Here is a 20,025-nt window from a genome sequence, read left to right on the forward strand (position 1 = left end):
GGGGTATATAAGCTGGCAGGAAGAAGAGTGGCAGTTGGGACTGCCAAACACTACATCATAAAAAAGGAGGCTTTCAAGGCTGGGTAGAATTTAAATAGGTGGGGAGAAAAGGGGGAGAATGTGTCCAGATGCTAGTTTGCAAACTCAAATACACCTCTATGGAAAACTGGCTCTCAGAGACCTTTTAAAACTAGCAAGCTCTGACTGCTCTTGCAAACATAATAAACTATTTATTTAGTTGAGTGGGAGCAGATAAGGAAGAGACTTGATTCTAAAATGCTCAGTGCTCTTCCCACTGAGTCTCCTGAGGACCACATCCAGGTGTATGAGATAACGGCTTTCTGGGTTTGTGCATGTGATTTGCATACATCTTGCAAATTTACATAAAAAGTCTTTTCCTTCCCCTAGACTGTCTCTCCAATTATAGTTGGAATATAGCTTTCTTCATGATCTTCCTGCAATTTCACTCATCTTTAGTAACTGATAAACTTCATATATACAACTAAATCATACTTTACGTCATCTATTACAAAGATCCTTATGTTTATATCAAATCATTCCATTTAATAACAAATATTAGACTGGGTATTAGTTCTCATGGAGTGAGGCAGAAAGGTTAGGTATATAGATGAGGAAACCGAGGCTCAGAGAGATAAAGCAATTTGCTTGGGGACACAATGTGTAAGTGATGAGCCAGGATTAAGCCTTTCAGACAGTCGGAATGTCCAATTTCTCCTAGCTGGGCTGAAAAACCCCTAGAGACCTAATGCAGCCATATATATCAGGAAGGCATATTAGGTGGTTGTAGTAGCTGGTTATGGAAAGAGTCCAGATTCCCATGTTTAGGCCTGTGGGCTCCCTGTACCCAAGGGAATGTCAGCAGTCAGCAAATGACCATCTGTAAAGGGCCAGATAATAAATAATTTTGGGCTTTGCAAACCATATCATCTCTATTGCAACTACTAACCTATGCTGTTGTGGTATAAAAACATCCATAGATAATTTTAAATAAATGAGCAGAGCTCGGTTCTAATAAAAGTTCTTTTGCAAAATAGGTGACAGGCTGGATACAGCCTGGGGCCACAGCTTGCTGACCTTTAGGGAAGATGATCCTTTGGGTGTGGGAGGAAGATAGTAAAACTACTATTTATATTTCTTTTATCTTACCTTTTAACATTTCCATTTTTTGAATATGTTTCAAAATGCACGCAATATATTAGCACAGTAGTACAGGTATGTAACCTGTAGATGAACATACATTGGCAGTATATACTGGTTTTGAACCGGAAATAATAAAAACAATAATAATGGGTGGCATTTATTGAGCAGATACTTATATAAGGTGGTGCTCTCAAGATTTTACATGAATTAACTCAATCTTCACAACCACCCAGGTAGAAAGGGACGGCTTTTACCCTCATTTTACAGGTAAAGAAACTGAGGCACAGAAATGAAGCTATGTGATCAAAAACATTCACCCACCACTTTCTTAGAACTGGCGCACCCATGCATGTGGTGGTCCCAAATTTGGAAGTTCAGTTTGAGATCAAGACGATACAGAGGTGATTCAGATGGAAGCGGAGGCATAGATTGATATCTACCTCATGTCCGACACCACATTAGAAACCCAACATATGCTAACTTATAAAGGTAGGCACCATGAGAACATGATCTTACTTAACTCCACAACAACCACTTTAGAGATGAAGAAACTGAGGCTCAGAGAGATTAGGAAGTAACTCAACGTTCCAGTGCTAGAAAGTAAGGGAGATCAGGTGGCAAGGAAATCCTGCTTTGTCTTAGCTCTAAACATCAGATTCTTGGCCTACCTACTGCATCTCGGGACATTGCCAGTCCTCATGTTCTTCAAGCCTAGGAGTTCTTGGGGAAGCTGGTGCCCTACAGAGTCCATGAAATCAAAGTTTCCCTCTCAACTTGGTGGGAAGAAGTCCCAGGACTACAGCCTGCCCTGTGAAGCCCCCAAACAGGAGCTACTTCCCTCCTGCCCTGCATTTTCCAAAGGAGAGTCCACTTCCTCTTCTAGGGGTGGGCCTGGACTCAGAAGCATGAGATCAGGAGTAAGGCAGATAAGGTTTGAATTACTGTATCAAGCCTTGATAACTGACTTAAAAAAAGAAGGAAGGAAGGACAGAAGGAAGGAAAGAGGAAAAAAGGAAAGGAGTCAGACATGAATGGCACTGAGTAAGTTACTTCCTGAGCCTTGGTTTCATTATCTATAAAAGGGAAACAATAATAGCACCTACCTCATAAATAAATCCTATGGGACAGTTCTACTGTGTCCTGTAGGGTCGCTATGAGTCAGAATTGACTCTACAGGACATAACAACAACAACTTCAAAAATATTGAGAATTTAATGAAATTATGCATATCAAGCAGGTGTTCTGTAACTGGGGTAGGAGTGTGAGGCTCACTTCCCTTTTCAGAACGTTCTCAGACCAATTTGCGGGTCTAGGTGATTCTAGGAGAGACTACAGAGAGCCTTTTCTCCACCCACATTTTGGGGTGGTCTCTGAGAGCCTCTTAGAAAACAAGAGTCTACTTTGGATCTCGGGGGAGGGGGTTGCCTGGTATCTGATAGGACATCTCAGCTGTTCTTCCTCCTGACTCAGAGCTTCCGATACTGAGGTTTTGGCTGCCCTTTGACTCCTTAGATGACCACAAGGCCCAGGGCCAGGCTAGTGACTATGTAGCCAAAAGAGGGTCAGACTTACATCACGATGGTGGGTATCCTGCCCTGGTGGGATAGCTCCTGACCCTATGGAGCTTTGGGCAATCTCTATACCTCTTGGATTTAAATTTAATTGTGATTTTCTACCTTTGTGACTTTCTTTCTCTTCCTTCCTTCCTTCCTTCCTTCCTTCCTTCCTTCCTTCCTTCCTTCCTTCCTTCCTTCCTTCCTTCCTTCCTTCCTTCCTTCCTTCCTTCCTTCCTTCCTTCCATCTCTCCTCTCTCCTTCCTTTTTTAATGTAGGAAACACTGTTTGAACAGTGACTCTGTGCTCTGCCAGATACTGGAGATCATGGCACATTCTGCTACAGTTTACGGAAGAATAGGGGAAATGAGTAGGGGAGATATGTATGAGGAAGAGACAAAAGGAAAGAGGGAATGGATAGAGAGAAACGGTAAAAATGGAAAAGAGAGACAGAGGTGTGAGAAAGAATGGAAGAGTGAGAGAAGAAGGGGGAAAGGCAAGAGGTATAAGGAGGAGAAGGAAAAGCAGAAAAGGGGGAGGAGAAGAGGAATCAAAGAAGGAGGAAGAGGCAGAAGGAGGAAAACAGGCCTCGTGAGTTCTTTCTAAGGCCCTCAGCCAGTCCTGTGTCTTTGGATGTCTATGCCCAAGTCTCACCAAGGGGAGCTTGTAAATAAATACCTCTGGGTAGGAGCAGATATCTGTAAACACAGCTGAGGAATTGAAAGTCAGGTTCTTCAAGGGTATCGACTTGTCAAAATCACACCACAGCTGCGGATTAAAAAACAACAACAACAACAAAAAACACAGGAACAACAATGTCAGTGTGATGCTGGAAATGGAGCAGTGTGCTATCAGCTGCTGGGTATCAGGAAAAGCCTGGGTAGACCCAGCACTAGAGGGGTGCTTGGCTTCAGAATGCAAGTGCCAGCTTTGTTGCTTCTTTTATTTCAAAGGAAGTCCTGGCTCGGAAAAAGCATTTGCAAGCCAGTCACAAAACCAGGTTAAGACTGCTCTGTGGGCCACGTTGCTTGGGGTCACTGGAGTGTGTTTGTGGGGCTCGGGAGAGAGAGGCAGATGGCAGGAGGAAAGGTCCAAGGTAAGCTCTCAGCCTGTGTCCAGACCAGCAGTGAGGGGATTCAAGGACTCAAGGAATCTGAGGAGGCACATTTCTAGAAAGACTCTTTGCATTGGGATGGTGGGCATTGCCTACACCAGACACAGCTGCCGAAGGCTTGGGGTGCTCAGAAAATAATAGCTACTCTTGGCTCAATGCCTCCTCTGTGCCAGACACTTTGTGAAAAAAGCCTCACAACCACCTTGTGATGTAGCTACTATTTTTATCCCCATTTTACAGATGAAAAATATGAAACTCTGAGAAGTAAAGTAACTTGTCCAGGGTCACCAGGCTGGTCAGTGGTGGAGCTGAGATTTGAATGCAGGTCTATCTGACTCCAAAGCCTGATCTTCCTACTACACCACTGAGGCACAGATGGCCGCAGAGGTAACCCTGTGAGCTTGTTTCTAAATTCTGCACCCCAGAAATATATGGTTGGTCATCAAGACTCGTGATCCTGGCTATGAGAATGCAGGCTGTTGATCAATGATCATACGTACCTGCGTGTCAATTGCCATAATCTATAAAATATTCATTAAATGATGACTCTCATTAGATTATGATTTTCCCTTTTCTTTGTCCCACACAGTCCTTCATTCATTACAAGGACAACCACAGTGGATTTTGGGCAGTCTAAACCTCCAAGGACAGGTTTACAATTGTAGGAGTCCCCATAGTTGGGGTTCCCTGAACACTTGGGGAGACTCCCTCAGCCGCAAATGGCACAGTGATCGTTCCAGCCACAAGACAATGCCTCCACTAGCTTCTTTCAAGATGCCAAGTTCAAAGCCTGGAATTAGATAAACCAGCCCTAAATTCTAGCTCCCCGAGTCATGGACAACGCGGATTGTTTGTATATACACAGAAAATATCTGTAGCTACCATAATACCATTCTAGAGAGAAAAACAAAATCATGGAAACATGAATCACCAAATTCAAAACAGTGATACATATCATGGCAGTTGGAATGTCATCTGAGTTCTATACGTCACATCAGATATGAACTCTTAGAAAGTCATAAGCAAGGTGCTACACCTGCCTGTGATACAGTTTCTGTATCCATCGCACTGGGACAGTAATACCTACCTGTAGCACACAGTAGGTGCTCAATAAATGGAAGATATTTTATTTCCATTCCCCCCTGCTCCCACTCCCAGAGTTACCTGTTAGCACATGATTGAGCATGGGTCATGGAGTCAGACAGACCTTATTAGCAAGTTATTTCATGTCTCTGAGCCTCAGTTTCCTCAGCCATAAAGTGGGGATAAGGAGACTTAACCTCACGGGGCTTATGTGAGGATTAGATATGAAAAATGGGCAAAACCCCTCCTTTAGTGCATGGCACATAGCAGGTAGATTGTTAATCAATGCCAACCCTTATTTACGATTATAAGTAATTGACCACTGATAGGACAGGAAATTCAGGTCTTTTGGAGCAAATCACCCCGTCTGCTCCGAAAAAGGCAATTTGCCAACAGTGAAATGCACAGTTCTCATAGTAGCCTCATCTTTGCCCTCTGTCCCTAAGCTTGGGGCTGGACCAAGCACACACAGATAGCTGGTACCCAGGAAGGGCAATGCAAGAAACATCAAACCCTGTAAACTCTTGATTCCTGACTGCACACTAGACATCAGAGGCTTGGTAGACTTGTTATGCTTACGATATTTAGGATGGCACCCAGGAAATTAATCAAGATGGATGCAAAGATGATGACATTCCGTGCCAAATAGGTCTCATTAATCCAACAGCAAGTTTTCCGAAGGACGAGGGGCAAGCACTTATAATCCTCTGCTGTGGTGATGAGGACCAGAGCCGAGTGCAGCATAATCAGAACGGAAAACTGGATGGCCAACGGCATCACCCTGTAGGGAAACAGAGCGTGGCAACTTGTGTCAGTCATCTGACCCCCACTGAGCAATGCTGGCAGTCGCATCTATGATCTTACCCTCCCCACCCTTGCACCCAATAGTTCTTCTAAAGTTCTCTTGGCTCAAGAAAAGGGCTACCAGTGGGAGACATTTTTTATTACATCCATTCCTAGAATCTGTATTGAGAAACTTGCAAAGAACATCAAATATTTGGCTTGACTTATTGCTCCTGCCCAGTTTTTCCTTTTACCATTCACCTTTCTCATCAGGCAACTGCTGCCAAGGAAACACCGCCGGGATTCTATCTCAGTAATCTGGGTGTATGAGGGACCCACATACCCTTGTCCCTTAAAGATGGGTTTTATGAGACACCTCCCTCTCCATCTATTCTGATGCCAAAAAATGGATTTGGCACCAGTCCTAAGCGGCTCAGTTTTGGCTAAAGATTACACTGGTTGGCATGGAATATGCTATGTGCCAGATACTGCCTGACTGAGGGTACAGTTCCAGACATGCAGAAGGCAGAGAATGAAGTAAAAGTGATGGTTGTCCACTAATTCACTCACTCATTCCATTGTTCAATTACACACGTCGTTCAATTACTACTTCATTCCTTCATTTGACTATTCATTTAATCAAGTATCAAGCCCACTAGGCAATGCTTTCTGAGAAGTTTCACATGTGCCAGGCACTGCAGTAGTCTCTCATTCATTCATGCATCCAATTATTATTTTAATATTTGCTGAAATCTTACTAGGTGCCAGGCACTGTATCAGATACTGTAAAAACAGAGGTGAATATGACAAGATCCCTGGTCTGGAGGAGCTAAAAGTCAGAGAGGGCAATAGGGCTCTAATTGAGAAAGAAACACAATGCTATGGGAATAATAATAGCCAGCACTTATCAAATACATGTTCCAGGCACTATTCTAAGTGTTTTACATTTTTTGCTCATTTGAGATAGGTATTAGGGGAAGCCCCATTTTACAGATGAAAAACTAAAGCAGGGGAGTTGATAACCTGTTTAGGGTCATGTGCTATGGGATTTAAACCCAGGTAGTCTGGCTCCACTACCCTCTCCAGCCTCTCTGTACGGAGAAATGTGGAATTTATTCTGACTGGGGAGAATAAAGGAAGGCAGTTAGAGAGACATTTAAGGAATGACCAGGATTTCAGAGAAAGGGCCTGAAGGAAGGCGTTCTAGAGGGAAGAAACAGTACAAGCAAAAGCCTGAAAGAGGGGAGGTCATGGCATGTTTGAGGACTTCATGGTGACTAGAGGATAGGGCTCATAGCTTTTCCAGATCAATATAGGTAGGGGATTATTATTATTATTTTAACTAAAGGAAAAGTAGCTAGAGTTCAGACTGTGGAGGGCTTTGATATGTTGCAATTCTGCCTACCTTTTTTTTTTTTTTTTTGAGTAATTCTCATCTTCGTTTGACATGTTCTGGCCACTTGTCCAGCTCTTGCCCCATCAGGAACAGCTTCTTTGAAGACTTATTCCATTAATTTCAGAAAACTTAGAATTTCTATGTTTATGCAGTTAATTTTCAAACTGGCCCCAGGGTCTCTATTTTTCTCTTTTTACAGTTCTTCGGGCCTCATAACTGTCCAGATGTTTAACAAATAATAATCATGATAATACTTCACTTGAGATGATGTTTCTGACTTAAACAAAACCAATGTAAGCTCCTAAATGAAGCATCCCATTTGGAGCCCTCATGGCACAGTGGTTAAGAGATTAGCTGTTAACCAAAAAAAAAACGCCAGCAGTTTGAACCCACCAGCTGCTCCTTGGAAACCCTATGGGGCAGTTTTACTCTGTCTTATAGGGTCACTATGAGTAGGAATTGACTTGACAGCAATGAGGTTTTTGTTTTTTTAAAATTATTCGTCCTTTAAGAGTCAATTGAACTATCTGGAAGATGGATATAAAAATGCAGATTCGTGGGCCCCATCACAGGCATTTCTGATGCAGCAGTTCATTTGTGAGGCCTTGGTATCTGCATTTTAAGCAAGCATTGCATAAAATTCTGATGCAGGTGATCTGCTGATCATTCTTCAAAAAATACTCTCTCCCAGAGAAACAAGCGAGTATGGAAGCTTCTATACCTTGAACCTCTATCTGGTCTGGGCTGAGCCTTCCCTCTTTCTCCTTTGTTGTCAAACTATTAACCATCTAAAGCAGAAGAAAGTAGAGGAAAGAATACAGTTCAGAGTTATAAGGGCCATGCTGTTGGGCCACCTTCACTGTTCACGAGGTATAGGACTTCATTGGGTTTCTCTCTCCTCCCTTGTAATGTTTAATAACCATTTCTTCAGAATCTTCTATGTGCCAACACTGTGCTAGGTAATGGGTTACAACAGTGATGGCTCCTCGCGTGTTCACTGCCTTCTTTGCCATTTGCTAGCTGTATGGTATAATCCCCAATTTCCATATCTGTTACATGGAAATAATCATAGAGTTTGTTTAAGACTAAATGAGATAACCTAAGCCTTGGCATATTTAAGTGCTCAGTAAATTTTAATTCTTATGGTTATTCCTTGGTAGTCTATTCCTTGTTCAAAGCTTCAACATCACTCCAAGTTTGAGTCCAAAGTTCTGTCCCATCGTAGCCCCCTGTCTTTTAGACACCTCTGCTAGGTGTCAGGCTGCTTCTATCAACTTAAGCTAAAATCCCATCTCTGAGGCATCTTTGACTGTATCCTTTCCTGATCAAGCAATCCCTCACCAGATGTGTTGCTTCTCCTTGGGAATTTGCCCCCATTCTCTAGTCTCTGTCCAGCCATTAGTGTCCCACACTGGTATCTCTAATTTCTCCACTGCTGTTTCAGTCAAGCAACTACTGCAGGTTAAAGGGAGTGCTGATAGAAGTGGTGGGAGATTTTGCATCTGGTCTTTCCTCTATAAACTGAAGTTCCTCTGTCTGGCCTTTGATACCTTCCACAGGCTGGTACTCAATAAATATGTGTTGAATGAATGATGTTGGCTTCATCTTCCTCTTCTAATACTGTCTTTTACTATCCTTATGGCTGAACTTTCTTATTTATTATTAATAACACTTGAGTAAATAATGTTCTGAGCTCTGACTATGTGCTGGGCACCATGCTAAGCACTTTATATATACTATTTCATTTCCATTCTCCCAAAGAAACTTAGAGGCCTTTGGATCTCTCTCTCGCTCTTTTTGTTTTTCAGATAAAGACTTGAGGCTCAGAGAAAAATAACTTCCAGGGGTCATTCAGTTGGCAAGTGTTGGAGCTTGGATTGAAAGTCTGCTGTGCTACGTCATTCTTCTATTTAATCACTGTGGTAAGAAATAACTCTCCCATGGTTGCAGTAATCTTTTCTGCAGCTGTGATTTCATCATGCTATTCATTCATTCAATAAACTTTCTTCCCAGCCACAGTGCCAGGTAAAGGTGTACCAGGACCAATGACACATCTTCCTCATCTTCTAGGAGCTCCTACTCTAGAAGGTAGTATGGACATTTAAATGAGGAACTATGATATCGTATGTTATGCACTATAAAGTGTTATGAACAACCACATTTTGGAAAACAGGAAAGGGATCCAGGGAAGCTTCACAAGAGAGATGATATTCAGGTTAGACCTTGGAGGTTGAAGAGAAGGTTTTTAGGGAAGGAAGAGTGGGGAGGATAAACAAAACATTAGAGGAATAAGAGTTTTCCAATAGTCAGGTGAGGCTGTAGGACAAGTGGGAAAAGGAATAGGTCCAATAAATGCTGTGGTAGGGAGTTCTGTCCTTTAGGAGATGCGCTGATGTTAATCAGAGAAGGTACATGATCAGGTCTGTGTATTAAAAAGACAACTGTGGTGGGAGATGGAGGATGGAGTGAAGAGGAGAGAAAGTGTTTAGAATAAGTTTTAAGTAGTTAAGGAATGTGTTATCAAAGGAGGAACTTGGGCAGCAGCGGGGTTAATTAGGAGGTCAGGGAAAGATTTGGAGGTCATCTTAATAAGTGTTTTTTTTGTGTCTGTGTGTAGGTAGATAGGTAGCTGCCGTTGAATGAAATGTTGCTTGGTCCTGCATCATTCTTACTATTGCCAGCATGTTGGAGTCCATCACTAAGGCCATTGTGCCAATCTATCTCACTAAGAGACTCTCTCACCCTTGTTGGCACTCTACTTCATCAAACACAATGTCTACCTCCAGCGATTGGTCTTTCCTGATGGCATGCCCAAACCAAGTGAGTCAGACAACTTTGTGTTGTGATCCCTAAGGTTTTCATTGGTCAATTTTTGGAAGAAGATCACCAGACCTTTCTTCCTAGTCTGCAAGCTCCATTAAAACCTATCCATGATGGGTGACCCTGCTGGTATTTGAATTTCTAGTGGCACAGTTTCCAGCATTACAGCCAAACATAAGCCACCATAGCATGCCAAACTGACAGACAGGTGGTGATGTGTGTATGCATGTGTGGGAGGGTCCTTTTTGGAGAGGAAGTCATCAAGTGTGACGCTAATCTTTTTACAATATTAACTGGGTAAGTGTAGGAAGAAAAGCCAGCCCGTACAGGAAACGACATTGATTAATTTGATTTGGGGCAGGTTGAATGTTTGGTGCTTGTGAACCATCCCGTTGGAGATGTCCAGAAGACAGAGGGAGGTTGTGGAAGTCTGGGGATGTAGATACAGACTTAGCAGTCATCAGTGAATAGGTGAGGAGGGAGGAAGACCTGAAAGGGGAAGAACTTGCCCAAAGAGAGTGTGTACAGGAGGAAGCAAAAGGACCAAAGACGAAGCTGTGGAAGAAGTTAATAGGTCAGAAGAAGAGAAGGCAGCACAGGGAATTTAGGAAACCTAGTCAGATTTTTTTTTTTTTAGTCAGATAGGTTTCTGGGTTAGTCAGATAAGCTGCACAGGAGGTGTGAATGGCATCAGTACAGCCACAGATAAGACCTTTACAAGGAGGGAGTCGCCAAGAGCATCAGATACCTCGGCAGGGTCAGGCGACATGAAGACTGAGAAGTGACTCTTACTGTAGCTCCAGCTATTATTACTGAAGCTGGAGTTTTTTGTTTTTTTTTTAATTTTATGGATCACCTTGACAGGAAATCTCTGCAGGAGTTCTAGATAAGAACAGAAGGTCTGTGCAGCAGCAGGTTCCCAGAGGGCTCTGGGCAGATAGGAAACTTCCCCCCAAACAGGCTGGAAAAACACTCCCTGACAACACACTATTATTCTGGGCACCCAGGGGAGGCCAGCGAAGGAGAATGCAGGTGGTGTGCCTTGTCAGGCAGCATGTGAGAGAAGGGGCCAGTTCTGCAGCTAATGTGTCTCAATAACACAACATAGCCATTGAGAATAAGAATGTCTTGGTTTAAAGTGTAAGACAGGAATGAACTGGGGAAAGGCAAGTTTGAAATTGCCCAGCAGGAGTCTCAGACTCTTCAGTGATCGCCACGGCCATCCAGACACAGCCCATGGACCTCAGTGTGGCAGAGCGGGCCTCCATGGCTGCCATGGCTTTTTCTCTGGACTTTTCTCTCTCTCACTTCCCTGCAGTCCGTGGACTAGGCAGTGTGTGCCCCAAATGCTATGCTACTTGCACCTCTGTACTTTTACATAGAATGTTTGTTCCCTCTAGTCTCTTTGGGGAATGTTCTGCTCACCATTCAAGGCTCAGGTTTCTTCTGGTTTCTTCCATGGCAACTGGCATAGGGCTGAGTCCACAAAGTCGCTGTCATCATTAGTTGCCATTGAGTTGGCTCCAAATCATGGTGACCTCATGTATAACAGAATGAAATATTGTCTGGTCCTGCACCATCCTCAAATCTTTGGTATGTTTGAGGCAGCTCCTTCCCCAGTCACATTCTTTCAACCTAAGAGGATCATCTTCTAGCACTGTATTCTGTTGTGATTCATAAGGTTTTCATTGGCTAATTTTCAGAAGTAGAACCACAAAGGGCACTCAATAAACATTTGCTGACTTATACTTTTCACGGGGAGGGAGGACTAGACCCTGTTCCACACCTTGCCAGTCTTCATAGGAAAGACGACTCCCACCCACACTCCCATTTTTTTTTCTTCCTCCTTACTGTGCTCTCCCAAGTGTGGAGGAAGGGCAAACCTGGATGGTCAGAGCCCATTCAGGATGTTCAGTGGACCCCATTCTTCTTGGAGGGTCATGGTTAAAGGCCAGGGCTCAAGTACAGCTCAGAGCTTGCTGCCTTCTCCTCTTAGGGCCATTGGAGTTGTGGGGAATCCAGAGCTTCAATCTCCTGCATGGCAGGAGGCCTGGCCATCTCTTCTCCTTGGCCAGGCCATCTTGTCCTGTAAGCAAGGAAGTCCAGGCCTCCTCAACCCTGGTCCAGAGTAGAGGTGAATGCCTTCTCAGGTGTGCCCCACTCATCCCTTTGGTACTGGGAGGTGTACCTTATATACACCTTTCAAGGCATCCTAACAATGAGATCACACAAGGAGACTGAGGATGGGGGGGCAGCAGAGATTAAAGGCGGATGAAATAGGAAGCCCTACATGGCCTCTTGACTTCAGCCACATCACGTACTCCAGCTTTTATCATATCTTTCCGTAGGCTGATCAGACATTTACTTGGAAATGTATAAAGTCGATGCTTTGCTGCCCATTTAGGTATTAGGCTTTTGTGTACACTCTTGTGGGGGTCAGGGGGGTGCATGACATGCTAAGAGATGCTTGGGAGGAGTTGCACACAGAATCCACTTGAGCCCCTAGCACAGTTTTGAAGCATCAACACTTCCCCCTGGGTTTGCTGAAACAGACAAAGGGAGGACAAAGCCATTGCAGGGTTTATGTGCAGCTCCAAAACACTGACTCTGGGCAAGGTAGCTAAATCTTCTAAGTATCATTTTCTAATCTATACAACTGGGATTTTTAAGCCTATTTAAAGGACCATCTGAGGTAAAATAAATAATAATGTAACATAACACTTAGCTTAGCATGTAATAAGGACTGAAAGAAATGTTGGCTTTCTTTCTCTAAATTCACGGTGAAATCCAGGAAACCAGAGGCATTTTAAAGACCTATGGCCATAAAAAAAAAAAAAAAAAAAAAGCTCTATAGCTAAAGTGTTAATTATGAGGCAGGCTTTCTAAGCAAGGTACTGGCATTGTGTATAAAATTCCTCTGGAAATCTCAGCACCAGCTCCTCAGCGTTCATTTATTTCTGCACACACAAACTATAATGCATCAAAACGTAATTTTTATCTAATTATAGAGCTACTCAGGCATCCAGGGGTTCCGAATTTGCTTTTGCATTGTTGGTGTACATAGGAGGCAAGAAAACCTTTCATTTCTGAAATAGACTCTCAGAAAGAATGACGAGGGATTTGCAAACAGCTCTATCTAAATCATTTCCAGACATGAGGTTCTAATTACTCTCTGCAGTCTGTCTTTCAAACAGGCTTTGGGTTGGTATCATGATCTGATGCTTCCTGGGAAGGCAGAGATCAGCGGGGGTGAATGGGCAGCCTATAGCAGCTTGTGGAACTGTAGGAAACAGAAACTCATATCATACTGAAAGACGACATTTGTACAGCACTTTAGAATTTGCAAAGAGCCCATAAGTCCAATAGTGCATTTGATCCTCCTAGCAACCCTGGGAAGTGTGTATTCTTAGTCCCTTCAACAGATGAAAATAAAACAAACAAACAAACGAAAATTTTCAACAGATGAAAATACTGGGGCTCAAAAAAGAATAGGAACCACAATTTACTGAAAAAATGGACATGGCTCATTTAATCCTCACAGCAACCATGGGAACTGAGCATTGTTATTCCCATTTTACAGACGAGGAGACTAAGGCTTCAGACAGGGTAAGCAACTTGGTCCGTGATAAACAGATACACTGATTTAAAAAGACCATTGAGTTGTGGTAGCAACTTGTACCCAATGAGTAAGGAGCAGGAGTGTATAGCTTTATATGGGGATAGAGCTAGTTCGTCTGATAGTGGTTTGAGATTTTCAATCCCAAGGGCAGGTTCAGGGCTGTCATATAATTTAAGGCCCAGCTTGTAAAGTAAGCTGCCTTAAAGACAAATGGAGCATTGCACGTAGGGAATGGGAAGAATCAAAACAGCCTTTTAAAAAAAATGGGCTGCAGTACAAAGATCATTGGGAAGTTCTTATCTTAGCCAAAACCAACTCTGGCAGATAGGTTAAGGGAAGAAAAAAATCTCACGTTCAGGCTCTTTCACTCGTACCCCTAGGTCTGTCTCATTTATCCTTGGTATCTGACCTTTTTGAACAAACAAAAAACACCATTTTGGATTCATTTCAATCCAATAAATCACTGCAGGGGTGAGGAAATTGGAGGGGGAGGGAGGGGCTCCTTTATCCCAGGAATAAGTTCTCTTTTCAGAAAGAGAAACTGTAAGTATGGCTAGTAACCCTATATCACTATAGTCTACCTTGAACAGTCCTGAGACTTCAGCAAAAACTTAGCCCTCTGCCTGGAATCAAGTGAGTACCCATTAACAAATTCGAGATGAATTGTTAGAGCTAAGGCTGCCGCTCAGGTCAAAGAAAACAGCAACTAAAAATCATAACTCAGGTTGTCACACAGTGATCAGATGGATATATAGCTGGTAAGATACACAGAAAAGACCATGATCTGGTACCTCTTTTTTTTTTCCCCTTCCTTCCCTTGCTCACTCCCTCTCTCTCTTTTCCCTCCCTGCTGCCCACTATCCCTCTCTCCCTTTTTTTTTTTTGTTTCTCTGTCATGCATACAGACTTATACCCGTTGTTCTATAATTCCAAAATGTATTTTCTCATCTTTCCTCAGTTTACCCTTCTGGGAGAGGAACATTTGTGTGCGGGTGGAAATCAGAGGCAAGAGCAGGGCCAGCACCATCTTTCCTTGTCAGGGTCCGTTAATTTTTGCTGTGGACTGGGAATTAGCTGTTGGTCATATGAACAGAGATTGCCTCATCTGCCAAAAACTTCATGACAGAAGAAATGCGAGTGAAAGGCACCTACCATCTGTTTAGTCACAAAGAATCAATTGGAAACCAAATGAGTTGGAGAGGAAGCAAGCGCTCATTAAAGAAAGCTTTGTTGTGTCGGGAGCCCACGGGCCACTCAATTCCCACAACATGTGGAGTGTCTGGTCAGAGTTCAGCTTTGAGGTTTTCTTCGTTTTCAGGGTTTTCTCTTCAGTAAGCAAGTGAGGGAGAGGCACCGGCTGTGTTTCAGTTACCAGCTTCTGCTTGAACCCCAGAGTTACAGAATCTACCCAACTGGCTGCTGGGTGAGGTTCCAGGTCACTCTCCCAGGATCCCAGACAGTGGAGAGTCAGTAGCTGACTCACTAGCCTTGGTTAAGCTACATAGAAGGGAGCCTGCCCAGGGCAGCTGTGAAGTGTGATACTTGGGTTCCCATGGGGACAGCATCCCCTTCTTCCATCCCAATGCCAAGCCCAGACCCTCAGGGTCATCCTAGTCTCCTCTCACTCACCCGTTACATCCACTCAGTCACAAGATCCTGTCAACTCTATGTCCCAAACATTTACAAACCCATCTTCTCTTGTCTGCCCCCATTGCCACTACCCTGATCTATTATTTCCTACCTGGATTCTTGCAGTTGGTCTTTCCAAAACTAGACCGTTATCCATGTCCAGTGTGACCCTTCTAACACAAACCCCAGCACCTCACTTCTTTGGTTAAAATTCAACAATAAACTCTCCTCTGCCAACCAGTCACAATTCCTTAACAAAGCTTACAAAACTCTTACCTCATGAAACTCAATTTCCAGTATTTCCTGAGGCAAAAGTCTAGATTAACAATTTTAAATCTCTTCTTTTTTTTCTAATGCTATAAATTTACCTCTGAGCACTGCTATCACTGCATCCCACACATTCTGATAAGTTATCTTTTCATTTTCTTCAATATATATATATATTTTTAATTTCTCTTGAGGCTTCTGTGAACCACAGGTTATTTAGAAGTGTGTTGTTTAATTTTCAGATATTCAGGGGATTTTCTCAGGTATAGTTCTCTTATTGATTTCTAGTTTAATTTCATCGTGGTCCAAGTGCATCCTTTGTGTTATTTCTGTTCTTTCAAATTTGTTAAGGTGTGGTTTATGGCCCAGAATGTGGTCTTTCTTGGTGAATGTTCCATGTACACTTGAGGAGACCGCCCAGAATGTGGTCTCTCTTGATGGATGTTCAATGTACATTTGAGAAGAATGCCCGGAATGTGGTCTTTCTTGGCAAATGTTCTGTGTATGCTTGAGAAGAATGTATGTTCTGCTGTTGGTAGACTGTCCCTACCCGCTTGTGTTCTGGAATTCATGGAGCTACCACACTACCTATTTTTTTTGTCACAAATATAGTCCATGAGCTTTTTGGTTTTGCTATCTAGTTGCTCTGACACTGCTGCCATCACCTATCCAGAATCTCCTTTCTCCTTCTCCCAATACCCCTTGCTAATCCAGAAAAGCTCAAGCCTGGCCATTCTCTGCGTCTTAGTGAAAGTTAACGTCTCTCCTTCATCAATCCTCAGCCTTCCTCAAAAATCCTTCGGGATTCTGTAGAGCAGGGTCAATTCCAAATTCCTTAGGATCGCATTAGGGACACTGAACTTCTGTCAGTGCCATCCTTTTTCATGGTGCTCACCACACCTTTGCCCAAGTCCTTACTCTAGACCCTTTGATTTACTCACTATTCTACAAACACATGGTCTTCCATGCTTCTCTGCCTTTTGCCAGTGCTGTTTTTTAAACTGGGGATGCTCTTCTACTCTTTCTCTCTCATCCTCTTCAGCTCAAAATACCACATTTTCTGCAAGCTTTTTCCTTGAACCACCTGGTCAGAAGGAGTCACTGACTTTGGTGCAATGCAGTTAGATAGTTAAAGACACAGACTTTATCTTTGGGTTCAAATGCCAACTCAGTCACCATATAGTTATGTGACCTTGGATACTTCCTCATCTACAAAAAGGAGATTAGAACACCATCTCACTGACCGATTATTTCTGAGGCTTTTTTGAGAAAATCCATGCAAAGAATGTAGCATTTTCTTGGCACATAATAAATGCTTAGTAACTGGGAGCCATCATTAAATATCTGTCTCTCACTAAACTATGTCTTCAAAGCTACAAAACACCCCTCGCAAAGTTATATTTTTCCCAGGGTCTAGCATGTTGCTTTGCCTATATTAGACATTTAACAAATATTTGTTGATGTCATTTTCCTCAACTACTTATAAGGGGAAATCTTGTGGTAAGATTAGAGAGAAGTGAATTTAACTGAGAAAAGATGGAGGAGTTACCTACAGTGTAGGAGAGAGGAAAAAGCATGGCCATTGGTCTAATCCAGAGCTAAGTTCAAATCCTAGCTCTGGCACCTATAACCTGTATGACTTATGGGTCTAATACAGTGTCAAGAGCACAGGCTCTGGAGCTAGGCTTCCTGGGCTTGTATCCAGACTGTAATATTTGTCAACTCTGAGACACTGGGCAAATTATTTTACTTCTCTGAGCCTCAGTTTTCTCCTCTGTAAAATGAGGACAAAAATAGTACCTATCTCACAGGGCTGTCATGAGAATATCATGAGTTACTCTCAGTAAAGTATTTTGGACAGTGCCTGGTGCACATACGGGTATTTCCATTATTATTAAAGTGCCAATTTTGCTGAGTCAGGAACCTGTGGTGCTGTGTCTATGAACAACTCAAGGTCATTAACAAAAGAACAAGTAAATGGTGACTGAGGCTCTTACGCTTACTTTCTGCATTCATGGGTTCAAAGTAAAATAAGAGGGGGGCCTAGTTTGGCTTTCATTGTTATTGTTAAGACTGGCAAAAAACACTTGTGCCTTGGCAGAATAATTTTTACACAGAGTAAGGCAACCAGAATAGACACTGTTGTGGTCAAACATTTTGGTATGAACCCTAGGTCCAGTTATTTTAAATTCTGATCCCTGAAAAGGTCAGCTGGTTGGCTCCAGGTAAGAGGCCATCAGCTCACAAAGACATTTCCCCTGACAATTTAGTCCCTCTGTATTTACCTTGAAGAAGGAAGCAAACTTTGGATTGCTGTGATGAATAGAAGAACGATAAATGCACAGACCAAGTTTGACTTGAATACTTCATCCCTCATTTGAGAGTACTGTAATTAAAAAAAGAAAAGAAGAATGAATTACTTTGCAGTAGAGCTTGGCTTTTGGAAGAGGACATTTTAGCAGGGTTTTTGGGGAAAAGAGCAAGAAGAAACAGGCAATTAAATATTTTTTTTAAAAAGGAAGAGGCATCCATATCTTAATAAACCCTTCTCACAGCATTATCTCCCTCCTTCCCACCTTCTGATGAGAGCCCAGGAATGAACAGCCTTCATAGGAAAGAGGATGGCAGGGGACTTGGCATGAGTATCTCCAGGTCCTCCCCTCTTTCTGAACTCACATCATTTTAACAAACAGAAGAGCACACAACCATATATGCAGCAAATCAAATTCACACTGACTTTCTTCCTGAGTAAACTTAAGTCATTTCAGGATCTTCCTCTATTTCTTGTTAGGTTTGAAGACTCAGGGCAATGTTTTACCAGAGGGTCTTTCTGCCTTCTTTTTTTTATAAAAAAAGATTGAAAAATAAATTCACAGAATCTTAGCATAGAAAGCAGCCTATGAGATCTCCAGATAATGTGGCCCTTTCATTTCACAGGAGAGAAAGCAAGACGGATAGACCGATATGCTTGGTGCCCTTCTGCTCTCTGGCTGTGGTGGCCCGGGGGAATGGCTGTAACTTTATTTTCATTATCCAAAGTACTCAGTAATTTCATTGTCCAGCCTTAAAAGCTTCTGGAAGGTCAGCATTGAATGCTTACTTGCCTAGTTTGAACTATCTTGGGAGTCACAAAACTAAGGAATAACCCAGTTCTTTCAGAAGGAGGAAGGGTTTTTAAAACTGAAAAAGACCTTGAAGTTAGCCTAACCCAAGCCCCTCATTTTACTTCTAATGCCAGAGAGGTTTAGTAACTTGCCTTAGATCACACAGATTGCAGATCATGGTTTCTTTTTGAAACAGAAAGCTAAACTTGGCTTGAGGAAAACAATAATGGTACACTGTTGGGAACTCTGTAATCCTTGATTTGAATTTTACAGAGCTACTTTATAAAGGAAGCTGGTAAACAGAGCTCCCACTCCATGACCATAGTATCCAGGGAAGTGTTTTAGTCCAACTGCTTGTTGGTATGGTCTTCACAAACAACGGTTATGTGGTTTTTATTCTCTTGCCATCTTGGTGTGGCCTGGGTCTTAGATTGGAACTTACTGCTCAATGTCATGGCTGAAATTTGGAGGACTGCCTGTTGCTTGTGAGCTCCATGGAGAAAGGACAATGCTGCTTAGATTCTGTACATTTATTACTGTGCAGGGCCATGACTTTTCTACTCACTGATAATCGAGGCCTCTGTCTGTTTGTTCACTCCCTGCCTGGTGTCCAGAGGGGAACCAGGGACACGCCCCTAAAGAATCGCTACAAACCATCCTCACCCCTGATGAAACCACAGAAGATCCATGTTACTCACAGTTACTAATTATGCTGCCTAACAAGGCCTAGTTGTAGAGATCCACACACACAAACTTGAAAATAAGTGGATCAGCCATAAAGTAGTCAATTCAGAGAAAAATAAATAGCCGAGTGCTTTCTAACAACGAATTGTACAAGATCTAATTATTCTTTGTTGGCTGACTGATTAATTTTCCAATGAGGTTGGTTATACAGATTTGATCATGGGGTTTTAAAAGCAACATGTTTTAGTGTATTTAATCTTTCACTGCCTCCTTCTCTTCATCATCATTATCATTATCATCATCATCACAGCATCTTACAGTTATAAGGGACTATCACCTCCCCAAATCAGGAATCCTTTCCACAATGTCCCCAAAGTCTACTCAAAGCAGGTGACCTCCCCTGCTTTGTCTGTGCAAGTGAGATTCTTTTCTCTGAGCCGGGACAGAGTATCCTAGAGTTTAAGCACCCTCAGCTTGAATACTTGCAGTACCTGAAAGCTCACTATTTTGCAAAACCTTCCTTTCCATCGTTGGCCAGCTCTCCTGAGAAAAGATCCCTTCCTGGAGAACCCAAACCTGAGTCTCCATGACTCTTTCCTTGAGTATTTCTTACTGATGACTTTAAAATAGTGATGTATTCATCATCATTTGTCCAGACTAAAGTTGCATAAGGTTTTATGCTTTTCATCTTCTCCAAATAGCAAACTGGATAGAGATGACTTAGGAAGACTCTGGGAACTTTGCCGCCAGATCTTCTATGTGGTCAGTGTGTGATTGTGGGAAAAGCCAATTTTTTTGAACCTCGCTTAAAA

At 42.6% G+C, this 20,025-nt stretch overlaps 1 protein-coding gene across 1 annotated transcript in view; it reads right to left on the minus strand.

The window, feature by feature from the left end:
* Window positions 1–20,025, minus strand: part of ADCY8 (adenylate cyclase 8) — a 223,057-nt gene that overhangs the window by 47,778 nt on the left and 155,254 nt on the right. Inside the window, exons 9-11 of the mRNA XM_010588496.3 lie at window positions 17,711–17,811; window positions 5,491–5,692; window positions 3,393–3,482 (exon numbers count right to left, since the gene is read on the minus strand). Coding sequence (XP_010586798.2) covers window positions 3,393–3,482; window positions 5,491–5,692; window positions 17,711–17,811 — 393 coding nt within the window. The remainder of the gene's footprint in view (window positions 1–3,392; window positions 3,483–5,490; window positions 5,693–17,710; window positions 17,812–20,025) is intronic.

Source organism: Loxodonta africana, chromosome 14, assembly GCF_030014295.1.
Source record: "Loxodonta africana isolate mLoxAfr1 chromosome 14, mLoxAfr1.hap2, whole genome shotgun sequence".
Lineage (NCBI taxonomy): Eukaryota > Metazoa > Chordata > Mammalia > Proboscidea > Elephantidae > Loxodonta > Loxodonta africana.